The sequence below is a fragment of the Danio rerio genome, chromosome 5 (genome assembly GCF_052040795.2).
Source record: "Danio rerio strain M-AB ecotype USA chromosome 5, GRCz13ab, whole genome shotgun sequence".
NCBI classification, from domain to species: domain Eukaryota; kingdom Metazoa; phylum Chordata; class Actinopteri; order Cypriniformes; family Danionidae; genus Danio; species Danio rerio.
In genome coordinates, this window is record NC_141025.1 from 55,364,467 (window position 1) to 55,380,442 (window position 15,976).

Consider the following 15,976-nt stretch of genomic DNA (forward strand, 5'->3'; position numbering starts at 1 on the left):
GCTCGTTACATGAACTATTTCTAAAATACAGCCAGTAAAGCAGCAACCATCTGTACCTCGTAAAAAGGGTTGGGGTCACTCCAGTAGTGGCTTTCGGCATCCTGCAGTATGCTTGTGGCACACACATTGGTGCAGTAGCTGGTGAGGTGATCGTGCAGAGCTGCCATCACATCCTGACTTCTCTGAACGGGCAGCAGGGTGAGAGGCCTGCGGTTGGACACATCAAAGACACAAAGCCAGGTTTACGGCAAAGCGGTGTACTTTACAGGTCAAAGAGCCACTAAGTGATTAATATCAGCAAATGGCTCCGATTATTACCTGTCAATCATGCAACACCTCCTTCTTCCTCCCCGAATGTTTCTCACTCGCTCTTTTCAAGTGCAAAGCCACACATACAGACCCTTTCTGTCTCTCATTCTTGGCTAAATAACCTTACAAACACGCAGGTGAAGAGTTCTGTCAAAGCTCACCAGCTCGTGTGCGTCTCACTCCGGGTTCTTTACAATCCAATTACAGCATTTTAGTAAATCTGGCATCCGGATGACAGGCTGCCTGGCCTGGAAAAACCTGGGCTTGATAAAGTGTACTATAAATCGGGGAACTTTAGCAATGCTCAGCTTCTCCAAATACATTTCAGTTTATGTACACATGCACAGGTCAAATGCGAAACTGAGATTTTCTTTTTATGCATAACATTTTATATTCCTGTTTTATCATGCATGAAGATATTTATGAAATTATCAAAAAAAAAAAAAAAAGGGATCAGGCTTTACACTCTTCACATTACATTCACTACGGAAGCATGGTAAAAATTAGTTACATTTTTTATTTTGTAGCCTTTTTTTCTAAATATCTAGTGTTATATCTGAATCAAAATCCTACTCGGGGCCATATAAGTATTGTTTGTTTAATTTCCTGACTATTTTCACATTTATGACACACCTCGTTTAAATGACAATGGTATTTAATGCAAATAACAACTTGATGAAGGATTTTAAGCTGAAACATACACTTAAAATAAAGATCAAAAAGTCATGATAAGACACAATTTCATGTTTCTTATTTTAATAAATATATTATGTTCAAACTTAAGTTATACAAAAGTATAAACTTTCTTCAGTTAAATTAATGAAAGTTAAATGACTTGTAAAGTTAATTTGATTTCACTTAATAATTTAAGGCAGAATGTTGTTTTACTTTGTCATTTATTTCTATTTTTTATTTCATTAAATTAAGTGTTAGTTTTCAACTTAAAAAATAATTCAGAAAAAAAAATATGTGAACGTTTCTGTTCAAATCAAATTAGGTATGATAGGGGATATGCAGAGCTAGTGTTTCTTCCCATACCGATAAACTTCTGGTGAACAGTTAATGTGACTTTTTGAATTTTATAAAGTTGCTTTTACTGCCTCGATTTTGTAATGTAATTAAAATACAATCAGTTAAATAGACTTCAGCATTCATTTACTTGTTGAAGCGTAAACCGAGATGAAAAGCCGTTTGCTCGCACACGCCTGTCCAGATTAGCAGGTAAGTGCAGAAACGGCATTGGAAATACTGGAGTAAAATAAATTTAAATACTTTAAAGACATGGCACAGAAAAATGTAATTTAATGAGTGATTCTTGTACATTCTGACACCCACTTTATAGGGTACATCAATTAGGCTGTGAAGTTTTTGAAAGAAAACAGACCTTAAACACGATTTTGCTACAGCATACAGTTTATTGGAAGCGTTTGACCCAGCTTACTGTCAAATTAAAAGTCCTTCTGCATGCTTCTGCATATACCCTATTGTACCTTTTTGGCAAAACTGTTAAATAAATTAATAAACAAAGTAAATGTAAAAATGCAAAAAGTAAATATAATATTTATTAATGATTTATTTAATTAATTACATTATTCTTTCTTTCTTTTTTCCTTTCTTTTTTCTTTTTTCTTTTTTTCTTTAACTTTTGTATTATTGGTAAACATATGATTAGCCCTCACATTAGGGTATTAATTTAGTGTTTATACATTTAACAAATAAATAAGATATTTTAATCTAAGACTAAAATTCCAAATTCTACTTGTATCAGAGTACAAACCTCCATAAACTCTGTGCGTACAAAATAATAAAAATAAGCAATATATATATAAAGTTGAAGTCAGAATTATTAGCCACCCTTTGATTTACTTATTTTTTATTTACTTTTTATTTTTTAAAATTTTTCCCAAATTATGTTTAACAGAGCAAGCCAATTTCACAGTGTGTCTGATAATATTTTTTTTCGGTCCCACTTTATATTAAGTGTCCTTAACTACTATGTACTTACATGAAAAAATAAATACAATGTACTTACTGTGTTTATAATGTATTTGAATACACTTGTGGTGCTTTTGAGTTGGAATAGATGTTTGGTTATGGACAGGTTTTTTGGCATGGGTAGGTTTAAGGGTGGGTTAAGGTGTAAGGGATGGTCAACAGTGTATTTACAAATGTAATTACAAAAGTTATTTTCAGATGTAATTACATACATGTATTTAATCAAGCATAAGTACACAGTAAATAAATGTATTTACACAACAAGTACATTGGAACAAACTATTAATTCATGTGTAAGTACATATTAGTTAAGGCCACTTAATATAAAGGAGCCTTTTTTCTTCTGGAGAAAGACTTGTTTTATTTAGGCTAAAATAAAAAAAAATAATAATAACACAATTTTAAGGTCAAAATTATTAGCCCCTTTAAGCTAATTATTTTTTTTTCAACAGTCTACAGAACAAGCCATTGTTATACAATAACTTGCCTAATTACCCTAATCTGCCTAGTTAACCTTATTAACCTAGTTAAGCCTTTAAATGTCACTTTAAAATGTATAGAAGTGTCTTGAAAAATATCAAGTAAAATATTATGTACTGTCTTCATGGCAAAGATAAAATAAATCAGTTATTAGAGATGAGTTATGAAAACTAATAAGTTTAGAAATGTTCTCTCCATTTAAAGCTTAAAGTGACATTTAGGAGCTTAACTATGTTAATTAGGTTAACTAGGCAGGTTAGGATAATCAATATATATATATATATGAGTCTCTCTCTCTCTCTCTCTCTCTCTCTCTATCTCTCTCTCTCTCTCTCTCTCTCTCTCGCTCTCTCTCTCTCTCTCTATATATATATATATATATATATATATATATATATATATATATATATATATATATATATATATATATATATATATAGACAGAGAGAGAGAGAGAGAGAGAGAGAGAGAGCTTAAAAGGGCTAATAATTTTGACCCTGAAAATGTTTTTTTTTTTTTTTTTTAAGTAAAACTGTTTTTTTTCTAGCCTAAATAAAACAAATAAGACTTTCCCCATACATATATATATATATATATATATATATATATATATATATATATATATATATATATATATATATATATATATATATATATATATATATATATATATATATATATATATATATATATATATATCAGACATACGATAAAAATTTCCTTGCTCTGTTAAACATCATTTGGGATATATAAAAAATAAATAAATAATATTCATTCAAAACTTAACCTGGATCAAAGTATAACTTAAAAAATGTATAAACATACATTTATTTTGGTTCTTTTACTCACATGCGTGAGACATCTCTGAGTTGGCTTTCATAGTAGCTGAGTGTCTGGTGGATGAAGACACTGGTGGCCATTAGAACGGGCAGGTTCTTGAGGGGAGCTGAGGTTGGCACTTCCCATGCCCTCTCCTCTAGTCTGGTCAGAAGAGAGGAGGTCACACGGCCGCACACCTCTACATAGCTGGAGCACACGGCCAGCAGGACATCCTCACTGAATGCCACAGCCAGTGGGAGAAACGCATCCAACTGCTCCACAACATCTGCACAGAACTGGAAATACAGGCAATGGGTGAGGTTGAGGCTTCCTGCATGCATGGTATTTGTTGGATAAAACTTAATTAATGTTTCGTACTAATTTTCTGAATCAGTGTCAGAATGAGATTTATTGCTGTGTGATAATCCACACAAAGAATTTGATTTGAACAGGAGTTTTCAATGAAAATCTATTACATACATAGTCTGGACATACATAAAAATAACAAAATTCAAAACAATGCAGACAATAAAGAGAATAGACAACACATTAAAAACAAGTAAGAAGTAATACAATATGATTATGAGATTATAGATAATATATATATGTAGATAAAAAATAATCTACCATTTAAATAAATCAGATATAATTATATAAATGTGAATGTTTTCATTATAATTGCTATGCAATTCCGCAAATTCTGTCATTTAAAATCCTTATTCTAAAGAAATAATGCCTATTTTACCCTAACATGACACTTTTCATTCCTATAATCACCTAAACAGGGTTATATATATTTAAGGTTAAAACTATGGTAAATAATAGAGAAATATGCAAACATGACCAAGATATTGTGCACTACATCTGCTATTGTCTCATACAGTACATTAAAACGACAAAGAAGAAAAAAGTGATAAAAAAGAAAATAAAACACTTGAAAATGTATGATTGATAAGAATGCATTTGAGTAAAATCGCATGTTTTATTACATCATTCAATTCTATTATACTAATGACAGTTGTTGTCTTTTTGAAACTTTTTGCATTTTTAAAATCTTAAAAAGCAGCAATCTTTTCAGACTTTAACTTTTGACAACGAAATATCTGTGTTGTAACTTCAGAAGAGTTAATACATAATGAAGAAATTATTTTTATGGTGGCTCAGTGGTTAGTGCTGTCACTTCATAGCAAGAAGGCCGCTGTTTCGAGTCCCGGCTGGGCTAGTTGACGTTTCTGTCTGCATTTTCTTCACCACAGTCCAAAGACATGGCCTTGACTCCCATATAAAATGTCTTATGAGATGTCTGTTGTCAAATCGTCACCTTGGTATTCTAAGGTTCTATCTGCGTTCGAAATGATTTTGAGATATTGAGCTTCAAAGTTTTTGCATTTCAAAGCAAACAGTATCTGTGTAACATTTGTTTTTTAAATAAAAAGTCTTAAAATTTAAACAACTTATAAAAAACATCCCATAATGTAAATAAGTTGTCATTTAATAAGAATATGTCAATAACTCAATTTTGACAAAAATTTCAGATAGAACCTTATAATTCTAAGATGACAAAATTTGTAAAATTTCAATAAGGAAAAACTGAGCCGGTCTTTTTTGGGGATCCTGCCCCTTTGGAATTATTAGGTTTTGGTGAGCTATCAGCTTATCAGAAACCTGTTGTTAGAAACCTAGGGTTTAGTTCGATAATGAAATTTAACAAACAAGTAAATTCAGCTGTTAAATCCATTTTTTTCCATTTACGACTTGTGGCAAAAGTGAAGTCATTTCTCTCTTTTAATGACCTTCAGAAGGAGATCCATGCTTTTATTTAGAGAAGACTTGACTCTTGGTGTGTGGGTATAGGTCAAAATGCGCTGAATAGATTGCAAATAGCCCAAATTGCGGCTGCGAGACTTCTGACAGGGACTCTTCAGGTATGAGAACTTATTCCTAGTTCTTTTTTCTCTGGGCTGGCTGCCTGTTAGGTCATGAATTGATTTTAATTACAGTTTTAAATTTGATTAATTTTTGTTTTTAAATCCTTAAATGGTCTGGCACCACATTACTTATCAGATCCCCTACATGTATATAATCCTAGTATGTCACTAAGGTCTTCTGATCAGTTTATTCTTTCTGTACCAAGGTCCTGGTGTCAGTAAAGTGGTGGAGGTCAAGCTTTTGCTGTTAAACTTCCATGCCACATTAGACACGCTTCAACTCTATCTGTTTTTAAAAAAGCTTCTGAACAGCACCTTTGCTCTTTAGCATTTGAACCTTTTTAATGTTAAGGGGTCTGTCTTATTTTTTAATTGTTATGTATGTGATATAGGACTTATTTTAATTAGTATTGATTGTGTTCAGCACTTTGGGCAGCATGTGTTGTAAAAATGTGCTATAAAAATAAACTAACCATTATTATTATTGTTATTATTATTATTATTACTATAATTTTATAGTTTTGTCAAATAGAGCTATGCATGGATAAGCATAATTGGTTATTTTTAATAACCTCGTTAGTATGCATACATATTCATTTACTTTATTTTATTTTTTATCCATAAAGAAATAATATTGGCATAAAATAAAATCACACGTTACAACTTAACACACTGGAGCACATGAACAACCTGACAGACTCCAACTCAACAACTGGATGACTCAATTTTAAACAGCAAAGAATTTGGTGCAGCCACACTGTATATTCAGCTTTCTTACTATCATGACCACTTGGTGAAATTATTACGGTTCAAATTGTGTAACAACTTCCCTCCTGTCCCTCTTAAACCGACCAAAAGCATTCAGCACAACACACTAAGAAACTCTTTATCACACTCCAACTTCCATTTTTGAAGAGCGAAATTGCATTTCAGCAGCTCACACGGTCCTACCATATGCGAAGCAGCTAGTATTTATTGTGGTAGAATAACCAAATCATCCATGCCGATATGAGTGTGAGAGACATTCAGGGCCATTTTCTGATTCAAATACCTGCAGTTCCCCTCCTGTGGTGCCTGGAGAGAGAAAGCAACACTTATCTCATTTTTCCACATTTGTCCTGGAGGAAACAGGGAATCAGCGCTGGTATTTTCTCTTGAAAATGATTATGAAAGTGTGTGCGCCGGTTACATCTGCCTTACATTGCCTCAGGAGGCACGCGGCTTAAAAGGAAGACCCCTAAGGGTTATTGCCAAAAAAGAGGAACATACACCAAACTTCCTCCACCCATATTTCTTCCCACCCTTGACAAATGAAGACATCATTGTGGATCTATTCTCATCCAACACTTCCATTCCTGCCTTTTCTCCATCCCTCCTTCTTCTAGCCACATGTGTTAAATGCAGATTAGCAGTGGATCGAGTCTTGCCGAAGAGCCAGACGCATGTGCTGGGTTCACTGTCGAATTTATATACCTATAGAAATGAGTTACGATGCCGGGCTATTTCGGAGCAGTAAAATATATGTACGCGCTGTATATATCTGCCTTTTCACCTTCCACTGGGAGTCAGCCTGTCCCAAGGCCTCCGCGAACATGGAGGGGAAAAAAAACAGCACATGTTAGATGGAAACTTTCCAAATAGTGGGTCTATCAATCAGACATAGACAGGCAAGAGAGAGGTGACTTCATGCTTCTACACTAAACTTGTGTCTGCTTTACATGGTCTGTTGTTTCATTGTATGCTGACAATACAAGTGGTATTACTGATGTATCTTCACTTTGTTTTATTAAATGTAATTTAATGTGTAAATGTAATTTAATGTGTTTAATTTACATTAACCTGTAAATTTTATTAAATTGAATTAAATTAAATTATTATTTATTTTTTAAAGTATTTGTTTGCTTGTTTAGTTAGTTTGTTAGCAAATAACAAATACCAGAAATTAACTAATCAATTGTTGTCCAGCTAAAGTGCCCACAAGACACACTAGAGGACAATATGCATCACATCTGCAAGTCAACTGGACTACACTTCCCATAATCCTCTGCAAATCACACCTGATGTGAAAAAATACAATAACAGCAGAAATTAACTAACTAATTCACTGTTGTCCGGCTAAAGTGCCCACGAGACACACTAGAGGGCACTCTATGCATCACATCTGCTACTCAACTGGACTACACATCCCATAATCCTCTGCAAATTATATCTAATGCGACAAAATACAATAACACCAGCAATTAACTAACCAATTCAGTGTTGTCCGGCTAAAGTGCCCACGAGACACACTAGAGGGCACTCTATGCATCACATCTGCTACTCAACTGGACTACACATCCCATAATCCTCTGCAAATTATATCTAATGCGAAAAAATACAATAACACCAGCAATTAACTAACCAATTCAGTGTTGTCCGGCTGAAGTGCCCACAAGACACACTAGAGGGCACTCTATGCATCACATCTGCTACTCAACTGGACTACACATCCCATAATCCTCTGCAAATTATATTTAATGCAAAAAAATACAATAACACCAGCAATTAACTAACCAATTCAGTGTTGTCCGGCTAAAGTGCCCACAAGACACACTAGAGGGCACTCTATGTATCACATCTGCAACTCAACTGGACTACACTTCCCATAATCCTCTGCAAATTACACCTGATGTAAAAAAAATACAATTACAGCAGAAATTAACTAACCAATTGACTGTTGTCCAGCTAAAGTGCCCACGGGACACAATAGAGGGCACTCTACACACCACATCGGCTCAACTGGACTACACATCCCATAATCTTCTACAAACCACACCTGATGCTCATATAGCAATTTTGAGCTCATATACTCAAAACGCTTAACACATTTTGGGGGAAATCTCTATTTGGGGAAATCTCATCAAATACCAGCTTAGGAAACTTAACTTTTTTATGCTTTGTCAGTTCAGTGGCTAATTTGTACGAATTCATACTTAGTTCAGTCATAAGAAGATGTACAATTTTAAAAAGGAGGCATGGCACCCAACCCTGCCCTAAACCCAATCATTGTTGGGGGCTAAGCCAATCATACTAAATTATATAAATAAGATCATATAAATTCATTCCAATTAGACAATAAATCAAAAAGTTACATATGCCATGAGATTGTGTTGCCCATACTGCACACCACAAGGACCAGCTGATTGGTAGGGAGGAGACCGAGTGATGAAGCCAATTAAGACATAAGGGATGGTTAGGAGAGCATGATGGACAGAGGCCAGTGGGCAAATTGACCCTGAATAAAACAATATTGAAAATAAAGACAATCAATTAAAATAAAAACAATTACATTTTTCGCATGTCCTTCACTAACATTACTTCAAGTCAAACCAAATAAAAAATAAATATATAAATTAATTAAATGAATAAAAATGCTGGCTTTTTTCTCATCAATATTCATTAATATTGAATTCACACTAGTCAGTAGCAGATTTAACAACCAACACTGCAAGACCAAACAGACATTAGCCGGATAGTGCAGTGACTATGATTTTTACTCCTGAAGACTACATTTTTCATTAACATTCCATCAAGGTTTTAACATTTTTAGCATTTGAACATTATGAAGTTGTAAAATTGCATTTGCCACTTACAGTAGGTGTAGCCACATTACAACATAACCAAGCACTCACAAAAGTGCTATGATTTTAACCAGAGATGTTTTGACACTCCTAAATTCAAGAGATTAAGGTTTTAAAGCACTTGTGGCCATAGAGGTCAAGGCTAAATAATAACTGAAAAGTTGTAAATCCTGAAAAAACAGCACGAATTTCAACTTGCACGGTATTACTTATCAATGTCAATTCCAAAGCAGCAGACCAATCAAAAGGACTCAGGGCAAGCGTGGCAAGCTTCTGTTTACAAGTGCTCATGGGGACTGTCTGGATACCCTCACACTACTCTATTTTTTTAAACAATTCTTAAGCATGTTTTTAGATGTAAAGATGTGTTCTGTGTGAATGGCCTGTTTGAATGTGGATAGAAAGAGTAGAGTAATATACTGGATGTAATGTTATACAGTAATCCCAAGCCACCTAGTTTTCTTGGTCATCATCGTCTAATGCAGTAAACAAATCATAGTGGAAAGTGGTAAAGCTTGTGTGTTAAGTGGTTCCTGTGAGACGTGTTTTTTCCTGGAACTTCCGCTATATAAGCATATTGCATTAAGTCAGAGGTCATCCAAGAAGTTGTCCAGAACACATATTCGGAATTTGCTAGACATTAGTAATTTGAGCTTATAATTTGAAAATGAAAAAAAATATATATATATATATATATATATATATATATATATATATATATATATATATATGTATATTTGTATCACTTTACATGAAGGGAGTCTCTAAAGGCTATCATTACAGCTTTATAATCATGACATGACAGATGGTGAATATACAGCGGAGAACATAATTATGGAACACCTCATGTTTTTTTACAGGAAATAATATTTCTCAAGGAGTTGTTGATATCAAATTGAACCAGATTTTAGTAAAAACCCAAACAAAACAAACATAAAAATATAAGGAAAAAAAAAAATCTGAAAAATTAGTTCTGTGTAAGCGATGTAGTAGGTAGTGCTGTCACATCACAGCAAGAAGGTCGCTGGTTTGAGTCTCGGCTGGGTCAGTTGGCGTCTCTGTGTGGAGTTTGCATGTTCGCCCTGCGTTCGCATGGGTTTCCTCTGAGTGATCTGGTTTCCCCCACAATCCAAAGACATGTGGTACTGGTAAATTGGGTGGGCTAAATTGTCCGTAGTGTATGAGTGTGAATGAGTGTGTGTGGATGTTTCCCAGAGATGGGTTGTGGCTGGAACTACTAAAATGTATTTAATACATTACATAAAAGTTTTTTTTTTTTTTTTTTGATGGCTGCTTAAAGACACCTTTCATTGAGTATGAATTCATCCATTGCTCAGGTGTACACTTTTCAGACTTCAACAAAGTGTAAAAATCTTGATGGTTCTGTGGGTCTTGTCAATCAAATTTGTAATTTCTATTGGATTCAAGGCAGGTTATTCTGATTTGAGTCCAATAGAAAATACAAATGAATATATGCTTCTATTGGACTCAAGTCAGGTGATTTAAGCTGTAGAATGGGCCATTCTACAGCTTGATTTTCTTTTCTGAAAACATTTGAGAGTTTTCTTGTCTGTGTTTTGGATCATTGTCTGGCTGAGATGTCCATTCTGGTTACATTTTATCATCCTGTTAATGCAGACATTAGACTGAATCAGCGAATATTAATTTGCAGTGAAGAATGGCAGAGGGTTGCTGAAGAACTAGTGAGAGATTTCAGCTGCTGTCTAAGCTTTCACTTCCTTTCTACACCTTCCTTTCGTCATGTATTCAATAGTCTTTCCCTGCATCATTACAATTTATTACACATAACTTCATTTGTAAACTAATTTGATTGTTTTCTTACCATATTTGGATTTTTTTGGTAGATGCATCCACGGAAAATTTCATCTCAACGTCTCCTTTACAAATGTTTTCTGAGAAAAATGGTGACCTGTAAGAGATTGTATGCATGCTTATGACAACTGTCATTAAATGTCATTAGCTCAGGTGTCATTTTAAATGACATTTAAAAGAGGACATTGTTCGAGATATAAGTTTGAGACAACTTGACATAAAGAAATACATCCTAAACTGTCTTTGTATATGTCATGACAACTTGACATTACCAAGACAACTAAATTTGTCAGTGTTTTTGTCAAGACAACCTGATATTGCCAAGACAACATAACTCGTCATAAATTAGTCATAAACATGATTGTCATGAAGACAATATAATTGTGTAATTATGTTTCTGCTCACTATTTTCAATGGAACAAAAATAATTTGTCACAAAAATATATCCTTAAAAGTGTCAATATTATGCCAAATAATTATATAACCACATCATGCAATTTATGACATTTTAATAACAAATTCACTTTGTACCGCTGCAGTTGAGGCCAAAAAATAAAACAAAATCCTAACAAAATTATAATGGCCTCATGACAATCTTCTTTATAACAAATGTATGAGTTACTGTATGTGGAGTTGGTAATATAAAGTTGTCATGGATACATTGACAGGTTTTGTTGTCTTAGTAATGTCAAGTTGTCATGACAAAGACAAAGATAGATAATGATGTATTAGATTATGTCAAGTTGTCATAACAAAGATATCTCAAACAACGTCACCTTTGCATTTTAAATGACAAAGCTGAGCAAATGACACTCAATGACAGTTGTCATAAGCATGCATAAAATCAAATTCAAATTCATGACATGTTTCATATCATGATTATCAAGATATTGTGACTGATTTATATATATATATATATATATATATATATATATATATATATATATATATATATATTTTTTTTTTTTTTTTTTTTTTTTTTTTTTTTTTTTGGGTGAACTATTAAAAACATAATAGATGTGCTCCTTTGATACTAATACAAACAGCTGTAACCGTTTTTACCTGCGCTGCTTTTGACACCCCTAAAGCATCGTGAGACCCTGTAAAACCGGAAGGCTGAACAGGTCTTGAAGCAATCTGCCGAGTGGACAGCGAGTCAATAACAGTCTGGGTGTTGTTGTTATAAGCTTAGCAGGAAGTGTGAGAGAGATGTGGGCGAGAATGCAAAGATTCACCCCAATCCAAGGTGATGAGGACCCGAGAGGTGTCTGTGAGATTTATGGCTTTCTAAAGCCTGCTGCTCCGGTTCGGAGAACCCTTAACTAGAGCAGATCAAAGATATGGATTCCAATAGGACAGTCACAGCAAGGTTATTTCTCAGCAAAGCTTTAAAACATTTAAGAGCTCAACTCCACAGCCATCTTCTTGCAGAGCTAAATCCTTCTCCTCACACAGGGTTAAGGACGATCGTCAACATGAGATGGTCAATAGCTGGACGGCGGTTTCAGGTTTGATAAATGGTTCGCAGAAATATTATGCAGACAGGATGTCTGGCGACTCAGAGTGTTCGCAGCAAAACGTGAATGTATGAATATGAATGGTTGAAATATTGATCGGTAATGCATCTGGACCGACTACGTTCTGGCTAAGTCAGGTCTGGGTTAGCATAACGCTGTCTGCTCTTGGGCCGTGGTGACATGTGTCAAAAAGAAGGGGTTTTGAGACGCCCGGGGCAGGAGAGAATGCAAATAAATGCACATGCTAACCTTTGAGATGAGGGCTGCTCATTCTGAAGCACTGACCTACACGTAAATGCGTTGTTCAGGTCTTGAGTGTGAACTAATTTTGACACTTGTTAGTGATGTGGTTCCAAGGGTGTCAGCAGCACGCAGTGGCATCATTGGATTGGTATGGAAATCAGACATAAATGCTGATGTTCTTCATGAGAGGTGGCATGTTGCATTAAAAATCATCTTTTTTTGTTGATAAAGGTTTTAAAGTAGGTTTACATGTGGAGGTTAAAGCAAAACAAAGAGAGACAGTGCAAATAGCTTAGTGGTTATGTGAGCCAATATAGTTAAGAACTTAATTTAAGTTCAGCTGCTTTGACACAATCTACATACTAGAATGTGTTTTAGAAATAAAAAAGAATTGAATTGAATTGAATTGAATTGAATTAAACTGAACTGAATTGAATTGAGGAGAGACAGTGGCGCAGTAGGTAGTGCTGTCGCCTCACAGCAAGAAGGTTGCTGGGTCGCTGGTTCAAACCTCGGCTCAGTTGGTGTTTCTGTGAGGAGTTTGCATGTTCTCCCTGTGGTCGCGTGGGTTTCCTTCAGGTGCTCCGGTTTCCCCCAGTAGAAATGCTAGATTCTATGCCAGTGTGGATGTGGATCATTCATGCTCTAAAACATGCATTTTAAAACTTAGACATATTAGTGTAAACAGGGCCTGAGTATGTATTTTTCGCAAGCAGGTTTGCGATGGGGGCAGGGCGGAGTCTATAGACCCAAACCTAGGAGGAGCTACAAACACCTATGCAACAGCAAAATGACAGATTTATAAAAGGGCTAAAATATTTATATTGAAATTGTTAAAAGAAGTGACTCAGATGAAGGTAGTTTATCGAAACTACAGTGCTCATTTGTGCATCCTAAAATTCAACATGTATATTGCCTCTTGGTTGCTGACATTATCTGTGACAGGTATAATGTAAAAAGTGCTTCTTACTCAGGGCTATTTATGCCAATGAGGCTTAGATCGCCATTAATGGGCAGGACTTTCCCTCTCTGATGACATTTACAAAGGGAGATTGTCAATCAAAGTGTTTCTGCAAACTGTTTTTATGAAATATGATTATAAAAAAGGCAACGCAGTGGCTCAGTGGTTAGCACTGTCACCTCACAGCATGTTGCTGGTTCAAGTCCCAGCTGTGTCAGTGGGCATTTCTATGTGGAGATTGCATGTTCTCCCCATGTTGGCGTGGGTTTCCACCAGGTGCTTCCCTGATAAATAAAAATGACTAAGCCGAAGGAAAATAAATGTTGATTATAAAAAAGGGAATTAAATATTAATAATCATCAGAGGCTGGCTATATTTACACATTGTTGCCTTAAAACAGTGTTTAATAGTTCAACGATTAAAAAAAAAAGTGAGTTTTCCTTAATTGGTCTCCTTTAATGGTGTTTAAAGAGTAGACAAAGCACAAAACTCTTACAAACACTGTTTATTTCAATCCTAATGTGCTTTTAGTGGAATATTTGATGCTATATAAGGATGTAGTGTAAATAGCAAGTTGGAAATTATTAGTTACTTTTTAAAGTTCTTTCCAAGTTTTTGAAACTTTCCATTCAGAAAAAAACATCTTCAAAACTTTTGTCTATTGTGGAGATTTATGTTTTAAACAAGTTTAAAAAAAGGGCTGGTGCAGGGGGCAGGCAGAGACCGAAACACCTGCTTCCTATCCAAGCACAGAGGCCATCCTTTGGGGCTGTGACGGCTCATCAATCTGCCTGAGCTGCAGCGAGTACTGCTCATCTCAGACGGGGATCTCCGTGATGAGGGATAAAATGAGGCAAGACTCTGGGCCGTAGAGCAAACCCACAGGACCAGAGAGACTCCTGGAGCTACGGTGCCTGCTAAGGACGAGCAGACATGTCATGTCACTGTGAACCAGTGGAGTATATCAAAAGAGACTGGAAGGAAATATCCGCAAATGCATCACAAACACCTTTCTCTATAGCTCAGTTTCAAAACTTATTGAGAATATCAATGGTTTCTGCAGTACCATGTGATGTTGAACTGTTGAAAATTCAGCATCGTATCACAGAAATAAACTGCATTACAAAGTAGATCACGTTATTTATGTTGAAGCGTACTTATAAAGGATAATTATGCTTCCCAATCCCTTTGCATTGCAAACATAATGCATCAATACATATATATATATATATATATTTTTTTTTTTAAATACATATATATATATATATATATATATATATATTTTTAAATGAATATTTTCCATTTAGTTACATTTTTTAAATCTATTCTGGGACCTCAATCTCTTTTACAACAACTATTGAGGTAAAAATATTGATAAAATAAACAAAGTGACTTTTTACTGCTATTTTTAGTTTATTACTTTTAAAAACTTGTGTACCTAAAGTGTACAGGTACCTTTTCTGTTATTCTACTTATTTATTCATAGACTATTTACTTATTTTATTTTTCAAAATACCAAACTAATAAAAGTTACTTTGTAAAACTGTAGAGTAAAACTTCCTGTAGAGTAAAACTGTAGAGTATCTGACATCAACATCCCATAATGTGAAGTGAAGGCATTTATAAACAGAAAACATATACATTTAAGTGTAAAAGAGCTTGGTTAAAGGGACAATTTAGAAACAAATAAAAAATAAATAAATAAATAAATACTCTTAATTAACTCAGCCTCAAGTCAGCTAAGATGTAGGTGACTATTTACTTCAGGGGGCGAAGCAGTGGCGCAGTAGGTAGGGCTGTTGCCTCACAGCAAGAAAGTCGCTGGGTCACTGGTTCGAGCCTCGGCTCAGTTGGCGTTTCTATGTGGAGTTTGCATGTTCTCCCTGCGTTCACGTGGGTTTCCTCCGGGGGCTCCGGTTTCCCCCACAGTCCAAAGACATGCGGTACAGGTGAATTGGGTAGGCTGAATTGTCCGTAGTGCATGAGTGTGTGTTTGAGTGTGTGTGTGGATGTTTCCGGAATGGGTTGCGGCTGGAAGGGCATCCGCTGCATAAAAACTTGCTGGATAAGTTGGCGGTTCATTCCGCTGTGGCAACCCCGGATTAATTGAGGGACTAAGCCGACAAGAAAATGAATGAATGAATGAATAAATGAATGAATGAATAAATATTTACTTCAGTAATCATTAATGATGATTTGATGAGGATGCTTTTTAAAAGCCTGATGGGCTATTTAATTTGTATATTCAATATACAGTGAGCAACTAATAAT

The 15,976-nt window shown here is 34.9% G+C and overlaps 1 protein-coding gene across 1 annotated transcript in view; it reads right to left on the reverse strand.

Annotated features, from left to right (window-relative positions):
* The window catches only part of si:ch73-280o22.2, a 203,660-nt gene that overhangs the window by 124,109 nt on the left and 63,575 nt on the right, over positions 1-15,976 (reverse strand). The window contains 2 exon segments of the mRNA XM_087254122.1: positions 57-207; positions 3,634-3,899. Coding sequence (XP_087110248.1) covers positions 57-207; positions 3,634-3,899 — 417 coding nt within the window.